This window comes from Siniperca chuatsi, linkage group LG13 (assembly GCF_020085105.1).
Source record: "Siniperca chuatsi isolate FFG_IHB_CAS linkage group LG13, ASM2008510v1, whole genome shotgun sequence".
NCBI classification, from domain to species: domain Eukaryota; kingdom Metazoa; phylum Chordata; class Actinopteri; order Centrarchiformes; family Sinipercidae; genus Siniperca; species Siniperca chuatsi.
This window is the reverse complement of record NC_058054.1, coordinates 15,600,199-15,615,178: the sequence shown is the minus strand read 5'-3', so window position 1 is coordinate 15,615,178 and position 14,980 is coordinate 15,600,199. Positions and strand designations below refer to the sequence as shown.

At 39.1% G+C, this 14,980-nt stretch overlaps 1 protein-coding gene across 3 annotated transcripts; it reads right to left on the bottom strand.

The window, feature by feature from the left end:
- Window positions 1-1,877: 1,877 nt before the first annotated feature.
- On the bottom strand, window positions 1,878-12,908 carry LOC122886703 (schwannomin-interacting protein 1-like). Of its 3 annotated transcripts, none has more exons than XM_044219222.1 (7): window positions 12,657-12,908; window positions 7,986-8,095; window positions 4,626-4,743; window positions 4,279-4,485; window positions 3,677-3,800; window positions 3,193-3,286; window positions 1,878-3,021 (listed from the first exon to the last, which is right to left on the bottom strand). In XM_044219222.1, the coding sequence occupies exons 1-7, from the start codon at window positions 12,891-12,893 to the stop codon at window positions 2,970-2,972; spliced, it is 942 nt and encodes a 313-aa protein (XP_044075157.1). In that variant the 5' UTR covers window positions 12,894-12,908; the 3' UTR covers window positions 1,878-2,969. The 3 variants fall into 3 exon arrangements, with proteins under 3 accessions (XP_044075157.1, XP_044075158.1, XP_044075159.1); XM_044219223.1 differs by having other exon boundaries at window positions 1,878-3,009; XM_044219224.1 differs by lacking the exon at window positions 12,657-12,908 and adding an exon at window positions 11,394-11,549.
- Window positions 12,909-14,980: the final 2,072 nt, after the last annotated feature.

Sequence of the window (14,980 nt, the reverse complement as noted above, 5' to 3'; positions counted from 1 at the left end):
CAGGTTATTCTAGGACACGGAAAGAGAATTTTTGAAACTATAAATTAAAGACAGATTAAAGATGACAGTTTAGAAATGAATCTTTCTTTAGTTTTATAGGCCTACCTGTGTGAGTGCATCAGTGACGTTCTGTAGAAGTGACCATGCGTATAAAACACAGGAGTCAGTCATTGGTCCTTTACTCATCACTGGCAAAGACTGGCTGACCTGCCACAGAGGACAGGTGAGCACTAGGAGCAGCAGTGCAGGAGTGAAGTCTGACAAACAAGAGAAAAACAGAGTTCACATAGTAAATCTTCAATTTCAACTTCTTTGTTGCAAAAAGAAAATACTGTTCAGTCAAGGTACATAATACTCACAGAGCTTGACAAACGGCATCTTGGATAAGACTGTTGACTCAGATTCTTTGGTGTAACTTAGTGAACTCAGACATCCAAGTGTTTTATACCCAGGCTGATGCAGGGATTTCCCTCACGGTACTGCAGTGTTCTGACACCTAACTGCAAAGTGAAAGAGCACAGTCAAGGTTGTTTTTTTCCCCCTTTATCACTAAATGCTTTGGTGAAACTGGAATTAACACAATCACTGTTGAGTAATGGAGCTTCACACTGGTTACTGTTCATTGTTGACATTTCCAAAGAGTGCAGAGTGAAAGCATTATGTTATGTGCTATTTTAAACTGTAATCCTGCACAGCCACATCTAACATTTGTCCAGTATCTGCCATGTCCAGTGTATCAATAATAACGAAAAAAAAAACAATGGGGATTTTTATTATGAATTAATTATATATTTAGGAATAATTTAAAATATTCTTTGTTTAATAACTCAAACCAGAATGTCATATAGAATGTTTTCCAAATATGTACAAAAATTTGGCTTCTAGTGAAAAAAATGTCCTTACCTACTTACTTTAACAGGTTTATTTCACAACAAGGTTACAAATGTAATTTATACTTTTCAAATAATTTCCAAATAATGGACATTATTTATGGATTCTTCAAGTTAGTTCAAGTGTGTTGAAGTATGTGTAAAATGTACATTTTAATTAGAAAGATTCTTTTTTTAAATCTATGGCTCAGTTAATTTTTAATACTACTACTACTAATAATAATCTAATAGCAGTTAATTTGGACAAACTGATAAATGTAAGTTTTAGTTTTGTCCCTACAGTCAGAGTTGTTCCCCTCTTGCTTACGATAATCCCTCACAAAACTCAGTTACATAAGTGTCAACACAAGTGTGAATGTGTGAGAAAAACTCTGCTGTGCTCTCAGACTGAATATGTGAATGAGAGCAGACTCACATTCCCCAAGCTGCACTTGATGAAACAATTTCTATGTTGTTGTTTTTTTAATCATTTAGTCATTTTTACAGTAAATAATATCAACTCACACAGATTTAGCCAGGATACGAAATGCAAATTAGTTCATTAGTTCATTCAGTCCAATTAATTATTGTACATATCCATCAGTATACTTCTGTTTATAGTAATGCCACCTGTATATAATGTCCATAGTACCACTTGTAAAATATTTTCATTATATTGCTCTGTGGTGCACATACTTATATCCTGCACTTGCTTATTGCACTTCTGGTTAGACCTAAACTGCATTTTGTTGCCTTGTACTTGTACATGTGTAATGACAAAAAGTTGAATCTAATCTAAAAAAAAATTAACTAATTAAAACCAACCAAGTTCACACACTTGAAACATTTATTACTGGAGTTTTTTCTTTTTTTTTTTTTGTTTTTAACAATCATTATACAGTACATTTATCAAGGAAGCATACAATAGAAAAAAAAAGTTTAACTTTGTGTTAAATTACATTCTTAAAAAGGTGAGTGAAAACACTTAAACACAGTCAGACAACAAGGCCTGTTCTTCATCCTTTTAATAAAGTATCTTTTAACATTTACATACAGTATGTCCATAAATCTTCTGAACAGATAAAATAGATATATGTTTAGGCTTTGATTTATTTATATATTTGTTTTACATGTTTTATATTTACTTTTTTTAGCATTAGTAAATTGAGCATAACAAAAATTACTTTGCATATTTTTATTTAGGGGCTGTTCATGTCAACATGTCTCCACTTTTGCTTTTCTATCACTATGTATTAACCAATATAATTATTTAACCCATATCTTGTCATTTTGTCTATTGTATCAAGTAGATGAAGGCATTTGAAAAATGCAAATTTGTCTCAAAGTTCAAAATGTTGTCCAGTAAAGCTCTAATGCATCTTTAAAGCAGGTAACATCCAATTTTGCAAACCTCTGCAAAGCTGCTGCAGCATTTAAACACCACTGTGAAAGCTAAACTGCAAATCAGAACAGAGTGTTGATCATTTTCAATTGCTCAGACAGTAGCTGAACAGCGATGACACAGTGCTCTTAGTGAAAGAGCTGACAAACAGGTGAACAGAGCATGTCTACAGATGAACTGATTTATCCTCTTGATTATTATAGAGACAAAGACAAAGTTAATTGATCCTCAGTTCAGCTAGGTGTGGCCTCTAGAAGTCATCATCCTTTTTGAGACAAGGGAGAAACAAGGCGTGCAGGCGCTCTCTCCAACCCAGCATTAACATACATGAGTGTACCGTGCAAAATCATGAAGAGGTAAATCAGGGCTAGGGATGGAATTAAGTTGAGAGGATTCCCCTAATTCTATGAAATATGGCATGATTAATCATGCTGAGAGGAAGTGAAAACCCTGCACAGACTCAATTGTGCCCATACTGAAAGCAATGATGACTCAGATGTCACATCCTCTGTCCTTTCACAACATCCTGTGGTGCAATACATTGTGAGTGGGTCTGTGTGTTAATACTACAGTATGTGGTAAATTCATTTCTCCAGAAACAGTCAGCACAGATGGAGTGTCATTAGTAACACTGGTGACAGTCCATGGAGCGGGAGGTAAAATGGCGTGCAGACAGACACATGTGTAGACATGGTGTTTTATTTAGAGATAGCTTTCTCTGCCTGGTGCCGCTGATGGCTGTGAGCGTGCCTGTCACAACAAAGACAAGAAGTAAATTAGAGTGAGCAGAGGCCATACAGTACATGTCCAAAATACAGTTTATACAGACTACTCATCTCTGACATTTGCAGTAGAAATGGAGAATCTGACAGACATTGCAGAGAGAGAGACAAAGAACGGTGAGAGAAGAGGGTGATTCACCTGGTGAGGTCCTCTATGTCCACCAGCATGGCGTCCTGCTCCACATGCAGCTCATCCCTCAGCAGCAGCAACTGCACCAGTTCCTCATTTAGACCTGTGTTAGATTATAGATGTAATTAACTCAAATCTAATGCATTGTTGAAGGCATCACTATGGTGGTCAATGGAAAAAATGGAGGAAGAGAGGAGGAGAATTTAGGAGTCTGGCCTGTGAAAAACCCTTAGGTTTATCAAACACACCAAACCACTTTGGATAAGTTAAACTGTGTTAAAACCCATGCTGTTTTTCATAACGATACATGTTTTTAGAGGCATACCTGCAAACAATGGTATGCCACTAAAATTGGAGGATATTAGAATTTTATCAGAAGGGCAGGAGGTTTCTTGGGTTTATTAAATACTTGCAGTGATGTTTGTGTCACACGTGTGTGTGTGTGTGTGTGTGTGTGTGTGTGTGTGTGTGTGTGTGTGTTTGATCTACTCACTCTGAATCTGTGAGTGTAAGTCATTTGTGATGACTTGCAGCTGTCCTAGACTCATGTCCCTCATGTCCCCTCGCCTCAGATTCCTCTTCATCAAGCCCTCGCTGATGTGGGGCAGATGGGGAAGCTGCATATGCAAACACACATAGTCAGGGAATTATTGCATGTCAAAATGTGCAAAACGGCTTAATGTGAATAAAGTATCATTCAATATTGATCAAAGTCAAGTGGATCTAAAGTATGTATCTATCTGGATTTGCAAATGAAATGTCCTTTATCCATCAGCAGTGGGATAAATTTGCTGCTCTTTCATTTACCAGTATTAGGGGGTTTCTCTTGGTCACACACACACTGACAAACCCTGACTGACCTTCTATTCAGGCCATATAAGTCCCTTATGTTATTTTGATTGTGTTGTGTTTACTGTAACAGCAAGTTATAGTAAGTCATTCAGTCCCCCCCCTTCACATATGGTACAGGTATTTCATTGTCCTGGATCATTTCCTAAAATGCATTTGTCATGGAAGAAGGAATAAAGAGCTACACACACACACACACACAGAAACAAATCTGCTGATCTGTGTTTCTCTCTCTCACTGACTAACCAAGTCAGCCACAGGTGAACGTCTGTGCAGTTGGATTTGCCGCTCCACCTCCACCTGCATGCGGGCCATGGGTCGAGCCAGAGCCAGTGCCACCCGGGCCTCCTCCTGCAGCCTTCGCTGCACCCGCCAGAACCCGCCACAGTCATCTAACGGGTCTGAGTCCTCCTCCGCCGTGTCTCGGTCCGATAACGATGAGCTCTGCTTACTCTGGAGAGGAAGTAGTGTAAGTAATATTATGATGTAATAGCCAATGTGGTTCTCACACGTGGTTATTACAAAGAGTAATGAGAGTAGTAGGACAGGACCGAAACACACATACGCAAAAACACTATCTAAGCTGTGCATACCACAGGTGACAGTGGCGTGTCCAGACTGGTCTCTGTCCTGCTGTCCTCAGCATCGCTGTCTTTGTCACTGCTGCTGTCGTTAACAAAACACACCTGCAGGTTCACCCCACTCTGCAGTCTGAGAGGAAAAACACAAGAAGTGAAGAACATGAGGAAATGTTGATCTTTAGTTACAGACACTGAAAATGTCTCCTACTCTGAATGAAACCTGTGGAGAGACAAGGGAAATTACTGATTGATTGTACTGATTTTGTTTACACACAAAAAACAAACACAATTGAAATGAAAGAAATCCCAACATGTAGGACCTGGTAGGAATTTAGGTCTTTATATTTATCCTCCACAAGATGATCCTAAAAGACATTTTACAAAATTGTGCAAAAAGGAGATATTAATTATTAAATATTAAATATTTGGACCCATAGTTCAAGCATTTGCAGAATTAGAAAAATGAATAATAACAAGCACATTTAATTGAAACGATTATTGTAATTTCCACAACAAAGCAAAACTATCATCAAAAAGTTTGGTAGCTCTCTATACTGCACTTCCATGAGGAATCAGGTGGATTTTTTGACAGGAAGAGGACTGCTGTGTTGTGTTTGTTTTTTATAGCAGTGGCTAATGGTGACTTTTAACACTCACACACTTCCATTAAACACATTATTAAAATAAAGGAAAATAAACGATAAAGGATAAAATAAAGAATGTCAAAATTATTATTGCTGTTCAGTAAAACAATTAAAGAAAACTCACACACACAAAAAAAACCACAGCCCTGTCCACACGACACCCCTGTCCTGCACAGAGCCTTAACCGCAACACCATCCAGCATGTTTAGGATGAACTGGAACGTCGACGGCAATCCTGGGCCTTATCGCAGAACATCAGTGCTCAACGCTCACTAACGTAGATGAGTGGGAGCAAATCCCTGCAGCCAGGTTCCAAAATCTCGTGGAAAGCCTTCACAGTAGAGTGGAGGCAGTTATAGCAGCATATCACTGCACATGGTTTTGGAATATGTTAAACAATTACATACTGGTTATGTTTATGTGTCCACATACTTTTGTCCATGAAGTGTATTGATGTCGGTAACGTCACAGTGTGAGACTCTCAACTAGGAACAACAGTAATTGAAAGCTTCAATAAAACGACTGAAGCCACAAACATGACGTCAGGACCTCCATAGCAATTCAAACCTCAGCTTTTCTAAGAGCTCAAAACACCATTCACTTAATTCCAGATCATGATACTCTGACTGAAAGAACCTAACAACCCAAAGCAACCTCCCCCTACACTAGGATGAGAACAATAACTTATACAACATCTCACAAACTGGACAGGGTGGTGTTGGAATTTCCACCCCAAACTAAACCCCAGAGGGGTGCACCTTTACCTCCTTTGGAGGTCACATGACTCTAAGTCCACCAATTCCTGCTGCGGACTTATATCAGGCCTCACTTCTTCTTTCAGCAGCATTTGGACCACAGATAGAACTGCACTTCCTCAAACGGTAGGCAGTAGCGGGGTGGGGGGTGCATTGTTATATAAACGCCCGCTCTAATAAAACAAGTTACTGGAGGTCAAAGATGCCATGAAAAGAAAGCTGAGTTGAACTGAGCTGTTGTAGCAGAAGTGGTTAACCATATGGTGTCTGATGTCACACTACGTGTGTGCGCATGCATTTGTGGGTGTCCAAAACCTCAATTACCAACATGAAATATCACTTTCATGGGAAAATGATTTCCTTTAGTTTGATTTCATGTGTGAAACCTACCGTATATCAAATTCAATCAATTTGTAATCATTTATAGAATGAAGACTGTAAGACACAAAATATTCTTTATAAAGATATATTAGTTAAACTTTATTTGTATTGCACTTTTATATAGGTTAGTGCATATCACAATGCTGTACAGGCAATTAACAAACTAAAAGGGCTGTAAAGATATAAACAGTAAAACAATGGAAGACTAATACACACATATTTTAAGGCAAAATGCTGAATTGTACAAAAAAATAAAATTATATGATAATAAAGATAATTTGGAGATATAAGGTGACAAATGTTACAATCTGTTGGTGGCACAGTTTTCAATGGGAACATGTCTAAACTATATCCCACTGTGAATTTCTTCAAAGTTTGTCTGACTCATGAAGCTGGGGCATCGCTAAGTTTCCATCCGAGCAACTTATCACGCAATAGAGGTTAACCTCTGTGCCACCTCTTTCCATATTCTGGTTTCTTTGTTCTGCTGCTGATAATTATTGTTTAGTCCAATGTCAATTCCCTTGGACTGACTGTAAACAAAACTGTGGCTTTCCGGGAAACCTTTTATTTTCTGTCGGCATGTCTGTCTGTTATGTGAGTCACTCACTCTCTTCCTCTGTTTGTTGCCAAGTTTAACATATACACAGACACAGGATAATTCATCTTATTTACTTAACCCCTGTTATTACACTATTCTGCACTTTTATCACATGATTCACAGTTTCACAGGACCCGCTGTCATTTACTGTCACTTGCACTTGACACCTACGAGCCAACAAGCCAATCCAATCAGTTTTTATCTTTCTGATGTGTGTTTTTAACTTATAGTTCCAAGTTAAGAGATAAAGTGAGCTACTGAATAGCTCCCTCTCCTGGCTCTTAAATAACTGCTTGTATTTGGCAGAACTCAAGCTGTTACAGGCCAATAGAGAACGTTACATTGCTGTCCTGTGTAAACCACGTATCTCCAAAATATTAACTTTTCAAGAGCTATGAAAAACAACCCTGTTTTAGCTTTGCTTAACAGTTTTTTTTCAGATGATCCAATGCTTTTTTTAAGATTAAGAAGTAAGAGAATTTCATTAACCCAAAAAAGGTTCACGAAATCCTTCAGTTTATCTGAAAAAATTCAAAATCACCAAATTTGAAGATACATGGTATTCATTTAACAACGCTGTTTCTACAAAGACTGTGTGTGTGCGCCACATACATGCATGAGTATACAAACAAAAACGGGTTAGACTGATATTGATATATTTGACAATATGATGGGCAGGTTATAATGGCCAGTCATGTGGTCTTTATGAGCAAGTTCCTTATATAGGCAACACATAAAGTCTACAAAACCTCAAATTAAGCTTTATATCCAGCCTTTAAAAATTGATAATGTTTTCTGTGAATCAATAATTAAATTAATCTAGGGTGTGTCCCACTATTTCCCTGCCACCATCCAAGAATAAATGAGAACATCTAAAGATCTAAAGAGTCAGCTGTCAGATGCTGAAACACAAAATTATTGGTGCCCGCCTTCAAAAGGCTACATTGATCAAACCGTAACACACTCATACACACACTCCATCCAAACCCACCGGGAGGACAGGCCATTCTTGCTGCAGCTGGTGTAGATGACTGGCTCGTCGTCATAGAAACTGCCAAGGGCAAGTTTCTGCCTGATGGACTCTCTCTCATTCCTCTGGGCCTGCCAGAGAAAAGAGAAAAATACATGAATATAAAGACTATTAATAAAAGTGCTGCTGCAGTTCCATCTCTGCTTAATTGACCAAGTGGGACATACTCACGGAAAGAAATATTAGCTGGGTGTGTAGTTTGCTATTTAAATTAAAACTATAAATACATGTATTGTACCAAATGATAATGCACTTTCTGGTTGAGAGGAGGAGGAGGATTAAAGGAAAAAAGAAGAAACTAAGGAGGAGGGACAAATATGGATTAAGTAGGGAAAGGTAGATGAAAGAATGTAGCAAAGTCATGAAATCCAATTTCCTGCCGTTCACACATTAAGATAATCCAGCTGTAGGCTCACATATACTGTCATTATAATTGTATAAATATGTTAACTACACTATCAAAGCTTAGCTAACACATTTATAAGGCCTTCTCTTCCACTCTACCATAGCTTAAATAATAGGTACCAACATCATGCCTTACATAACACTCCTCCTCTCATTTCCTGTTCTGTCTGTAAATAATCAGCTAATCCAAAAATATCAAGTTTAAATAGTCGATGTAAGATTCTGCAGCCCACCATACACAGAAAACAGAATATCTTGTTCCTCCTGTTATATAAGCACTACAATAAATTCTGGACTACATTTGCAAATTGATTGAAAAGGCTCATGTGGCAGATTTTACGAGTCTGTGGTGGCCAGTGCAATCCTGTATGCTGTTGCATGCTGGGGCAGCAGGCTGAGGGTAGCGGACGCTAACAGACTCAACAAACTGATCCGTAAGGCCAGTGACATTGTGGGGGTGGAGCTGGACTCTCTGGCAGTGGTGTCAGAGAGGAGGATGCTGGCCAAACTACATGCCATCGTGGCCAGTGTCTCCCACCACTCCATGACGTGCTGGTCAAACCTTCAGCAAAAGACTCATCCCCCCAAAATGCACCACAGAGCGCCACAGGAAGTCATTCCTGCCTGTGGTCATCAAACTCTTTAACTCCTCCTTCTAAGTGTTAGTCTGTATGACCCTGAGTCACTAAACTGGACATTGGATCATTAACATCACTGCAATACTTGAAATATTGTGCAATATTCTCTGTTTAATACTCCTGTGCAATATACTCCTTTTTCAGTTTAATACTCCCTATTTATTGATATTAATTAATACTTACATTACTGCTGTGCAATATCCACCGTCTAATAATCTGGTTAATCTGCTACACTTAACTTGACAGTACTCATTATTGCACTATTACTTATATTATTACATTGTATTATACTGTACTATACTTATCAACCGGTAAATCCACTTTGTACTTATGCTTCTTATACTTTATATCCACTTTTGTTCTTAATTTATCTTAGCTGTATCATAGTGTATTATATTTTGATTTGCACATCTCTTATTTCTTACTAGAAATAATTGTCTCATTGCAGACATATTTTATTATTATTTCTATTCTATTAGTACTTCTATTCCTGTGTGCATTGATGTGATAGTGAGCAACTGTAACGAAAGAGTTTCCACTCGGGGATCAATAAAGTATTTCAGGTTTTTGATTCAGGTGGTCTGATTTTCTCCCACAGTTCAGAGACATGCAGATCAGATGTAATGGAAACTCTAAAATTTGCTCACAGCTATGAATATGTTAGTATGCATGCATTTGTCTGTCTATGAGTTAGCCCTGTTATAGACTGACAACCTGTCCAGGATGAACCCTGCTGCTCACCCGATGCATCCTGGGATAGACTACAGCACCCATAGGGATGAACTGGTATGGAAAATGGATGAATGAATGAATCTGGGAGCTTCTATCCTCATTAATAGTGCCCAGGTAACATCCTGTGTCAACATGGAGGGATAATATTCAGTAGGTTTTTTTCTTTCCAAGTCCACACACACCAGACCTAAAAAAAAAAAAAATCAATATCCATACCATTTTAAAGCATTTGTTAAATGCATCTTTTTCTGTTTACAATAAAGTAAATGAGACTTCTCTTCTTTTAACCAATTACAGCAATCAACAAATCTTTAGTAATCACTTGCAATCACAGGACTATAATTGCTGTAAATCATCAATAACAGTCTTCCTTTGCTGACTTATCCATTCACAGTTCATCATTAAGACAGCAGCCAACATCTACAGTAAAATGGTTAACAATGCCACGTCATTCTGCCCTCTGTCTGGCAACTTTGTGTACATGGCTAATCTCTCTTATAAAACATTTTGTGCTCCACTTTATTCTTTTTTAGACCAGAAATGTTGTTTTTCTTACTTTCTCTGCATCTGTAATTTCCCTGTCATGATTTGATTTTGTCCCCTTTCCTCCTTCCCTTCAGTTTATATCCTACCCTGAATCATTTCTAATATTCACTTTATCTCAGCTTCCACTCTGTAGCTGCCCATCTCATTTCTTTTTGCCAACTACAAACATTTTTAGGTAATTTAAGCTGTGTGGGTTTCTGTTACACAAATCCAAAGTCTTGAAGTCTCTCAGTTTTTGTCTTGAAATACTGCAGAGAAATACAGAACGAAATGTTTCAGCATGACATGATTTCCTATTCTGGCACCTTAGGGAAAGTAGTTTTGTATTATGGGATTGTGCCAAGTGCCCACATGTCCTAAGGCTGCCTTCGTGTGTGTGTGTGTACCTGTGACACACATACACACACACACACTCTCTCACTCTCCATTCACCAACAACCATTAAATAACACTTCCAAGATTAGGGATGCTTCTCGTATGTGTCAACGTTCTCTCTCTAAATAACCTCAAATCCAGCCCAACACAAACACCCTCTCTCTTTTTTTGTGACGCATCATTAGATGCGACTGTGATGTAAGAGCATAAATCACAGTTGATCGCCTTCACTCTCCCAACCAACGCTCTGCCTCCTGCTCATCCACTTCAAACAGCCGGATGTCCTCCTTACCAGTCTACACACACATGGATTCTCACACACAGAACCTATTTTACCCTCCCAGAAGAAAGTATGTGATATAGCAAAAGCACCTCAGTCACTGTAAATGATGTAGAATGATTTCATTTATGAAAACAACAAAGCATGTCATATGATTACACACACACACACATTATATGAGAGATGAAATGATTTTAAAATTTTACAGGAGATGTAAAAACACAAATAAACAAGGTCAAATATGAACACACCCATGCCACCACACAATCACACATCCATTATGGCTGATTCATCTACAGCAGCACACCCATGATGGATACCTATCACGTATACCTGTAAATATTATGCTACACCCTCAGAATCACTAATGCATACAAACACAAATCCACACACCTGGTAAACGCGTTTCTCTTGGTGCACCATCCTTCAGCGCATCGTACTAAAACAGCCGCCCTGCCCTTCTCTACACTGCAGTGAAGCCAGACCCAGGAGACTCTCGTATACTGCAGCTCCGTGCAGGAGAGTGAGGGAGGGAGTGAGGAGAGAGCAGTGAGGGGAGGGGAGGAGGCAACAGAGAGAGGAGGGGGGAATGTGGGAGCAGGAGAGGAAAGGGTGGGAAGAGGCGGAAGCGGACGAGAAGAGAGAAATATAGGAGGGAGGGGAGAGACAGAGCTGCTCAGTGCTGCCACTGGTCTCCTGATCTGTTATCTGTTCCTCCATCTTCCTCACTTGCTTTCTTTCTCCTGGCTTCTCCTCTTCCTTTTAATGGAAGGACAGGAGCAAATAGCAGCTGCTAGAAATCTGTGTCCTGATAAGAGGAGACAGACCTTATAGATTTACAGAAATAAGGACACGATTGGTTGCATGGCAAGGTGAGCGATAACAGTGGGCTGAAAGGCCAGGCTAACCAGTCTGAAAAATGAGACTGCAACACTGGACAACAAAACCATTAAAGAGGCCACAGCTGATCAATAATAGCTCCTCTAATAAATGTCAGCATTTTTGAGCAACACAGACATGGCGTCTGCATCTGCTCGTTGGCCTAAAGCAGAGCAGTGAATTTTTAATTGCACACAGTCTCTGTTTGTTTTGTCTCCTAAAGGAATCTCCTCCAGCCCCATTCCACATCACAGATTCAAGTGTGATAAGCCTTAAGAGTGACAAGTAAGCATAGGGTGTACATGGCCACATGTGCGAAGACAAACACAAATATACACACAGACATACCCAGTTAGTTCCCACAGTGCTGTGTCACAATGCAGCAGTGGGCTGATTAAACAACATAACATTTTTGAGTCATCGTTCATCCATCAGCATCAAAGGTCAAATGTCTTCAGCCTTTCAGCCTATTTGCATTTCTTTTAGGGCAATATGTACACCATTATAATCATATACTGTATCTACAAATTTATAGAAACCATGCATAGCCTCACGTTGCAAATGCTGTTATGCACATCTCGTTTTATGTCATCAGCTTTTAATAAAATGTTTGACTTGAGATTGTTTGTGGTTTTCTATTATTTGGAGAAGTATGTTATTTGTAGAAACCTTGATTTGTTAGGAGATACAGTGGAATTTGTCAGAACAAATGGACTCAGAGGGAGTAATTCAGTGCTTGTGTGGCCCAGACAGAAAGAGAGAAAGTCAATCACTCACAGAGATGCTGGCCAGTCTGGTTCGTCCTCCACTGTAGCAGTCTTCTGCCTGTGGTGCAAAGATATCCTGGAGCTCCTCGGCCCAACTGCGGCTGTTTACCATGCAGCCTCTTCCTCCTTTCTGTTGTTGTATGTCACAGTTGCCATCATCTCCATAGTCCTCCCACCAGTGGCCTGTTGTGGCCTCTCTCATGAATACCTCTCCCTCCTCTTCCATGTCCACATCATACTCCTCCATAAAGACAAACTCAGTGGAGTGGGTGGAGCAAATGTCAGGGTTGGGGGAGGGACTAAGTGCACTGGTTGAGAATATGGCCACAGATGGACTGAAGATATTCAGAAGTGGAACACAGATCTCTGACTGAAATCAATCAGGCAGTGTCAATCTCTTTCATTTCCATGATATCTTAATGTTTCCTGTGATCATACAGATCAAATGAAAAGATTAATTGCAGAATGGGCTTAAACATGAAATTATAGTAATATACTTTGTCATAATATGTCCCATGTAGATACTGTTTCTTTCAGTCTCTGATTATACTTTTTACTCTTTTTCATTTAGTCTGTATGAACAGAAGTCACAAAAATCTGTTCCCTGCTAAACTTACTGAACCACAAATGCATAGCATTGTGTTCCATCCTAAATTATAAATCACTGGTAAAATAAAAAGTCAAATAATATAGCACATGTTGTTCATACTGTAGGACTCACCTTCATTGTGGAATGCAAACCACTCAAGATGCTTGAAATAAAAATTCAAAAGCAGCAATTATAACACAACAGATTAGTAGTGTTGCATAAAAGGACAACTGCTTCTCCCATGCTGGACAGACACTGTATGATGAAACTTAAAGGATGGATTTCAGGATTTCTTGCTTCTCTGCAGAGTTGTTCTTATATCTGAGCGCCATAATTCCAGAACTGTAGTGAATTGAATAAAAAAAAAAAACATACACACATCCTTGCATTCAAAGACCAGCATTACACATTTGTTGTTACATGCGGCTTCGTTTCAGTGATGTGTGTAGATTTCACAGGGTGCCCAGAGGAGAGCACCATGTGGCAGTATATAGGAACAGACTGAATGTGATGTGTGCACACGCTGTATGAGTATGTGGGAGTGAGGGGGTTAACTCAGAATATAACTAGGAGTATTTAGAGACAGAAAAGATTTGAAAGTAGACAAATTTATTGCTGAGCCCCAGTTTTTCTGAAATGCCTTGTCACATTTATTGAGTTGCTACCATCTGTGGGATGTAGGTACAAGCAGTTGGCAGCCTCACTGGAGCATTAAAGTGAGCCTTGGGTACATGAGCAGTACCTGGGTGAGAGATCAGTTCTTAAGTTAAAGATTTAAAAAAAAAAAACTCCACAGAATGAGGCAACCAGCAAGATAATCAGCATGTCGAGTTAGGTTTGTGTATTTCACCATCTTAGTAAAATAGATTATCAGTCCTTATCTGAACCATTGGTGGAGCACCACTATTTTGGGGGTGCAGCCCTAATTCCCATAATGACTTCAACATACTTAAGGGAAGCAGAGTAGTAGTTACATTTACTGATTTAGTCATTGTGCAATTTGACATTTCATAGCACAACAAGCTTGTGTGCTCTTAGCCTTACTTTTGGGCAGACCAATTGTGACTCCCATGAGCCATTATATGCAGTATAGAGCCAATACAATGTAATACATTGCTCAGGGTTCCTTCTTTTAGTGTTGCATTTTCAGCCTTGATTTAAACCATTTCTAAAGGCAGCCTTGGCATAGAAACAAGTTGTGACACTCGAAGTACAGTTTGAGATGTCAGTTCTTTGGTAAACCCTCAGTGATTAGCAACCTGTGTCAGTTTCCCCATTGGTGAGCTTAGACTTTTAACCATAGTGTTTTGCCAAGGACATAGTATTTTAAAATCCTCAAGCCTGTTCATATAGCAGTCTCCTGCAGCTGAAATTTATGCTACTACATTAACAGTCACTTGCCAAATGTTGCTTGAAAGGAAGACACATTCTGAAAGTATGACTAAGTTCAACATTTATTGATTGCCCAATATCACAGGACACCAGCCTGTTGACAGAAAGCAAGACAGTGATGGTTGAGAAACTTAACTCTCAAATTCAAACATGAAATACAAGTGATCCTTACCATTTGGAGTAGGTTTTTCCAGCCAAATTGAGGCTTGACTTGGCTGGTTGATTGGGGAAACTGTGGCACAGGTTGCCAGTAATGGAAGCCTGGAGGTGGCTGAGCTCAAGCCTGGAGTACAGATTTGTGGCCATTTGTGGTCCTGTGGGAGTTTGCCAACCTTGTTGTATGAAACATATGG

Excerpts from the sequence above, each read along its gene's own strand:
- LOC122886703 (XM_044219222.1), bottom strand. The coding sequence starts at position 12,893 with ATGGAGGAGTATGATGTGGACATGGAAGAGGAGGGAGAGGTATTCATG. Across the intron at positions 4,744-7,985 it reads AAGAATGGCCTGTCCTCCCG|ACTGCAGAGTGGGGTGAACC; the intron begins GTGGGTTTGGAT and ends TTTTCCTCTCAG. Across the intron at positions 3,287-3,676 it reads CTTACACTCACAGATTCAGA|GTCTAAATGAGGAACTGGTG; the intron begins GTGAGTAGATCA and ends AATCTAACACAG.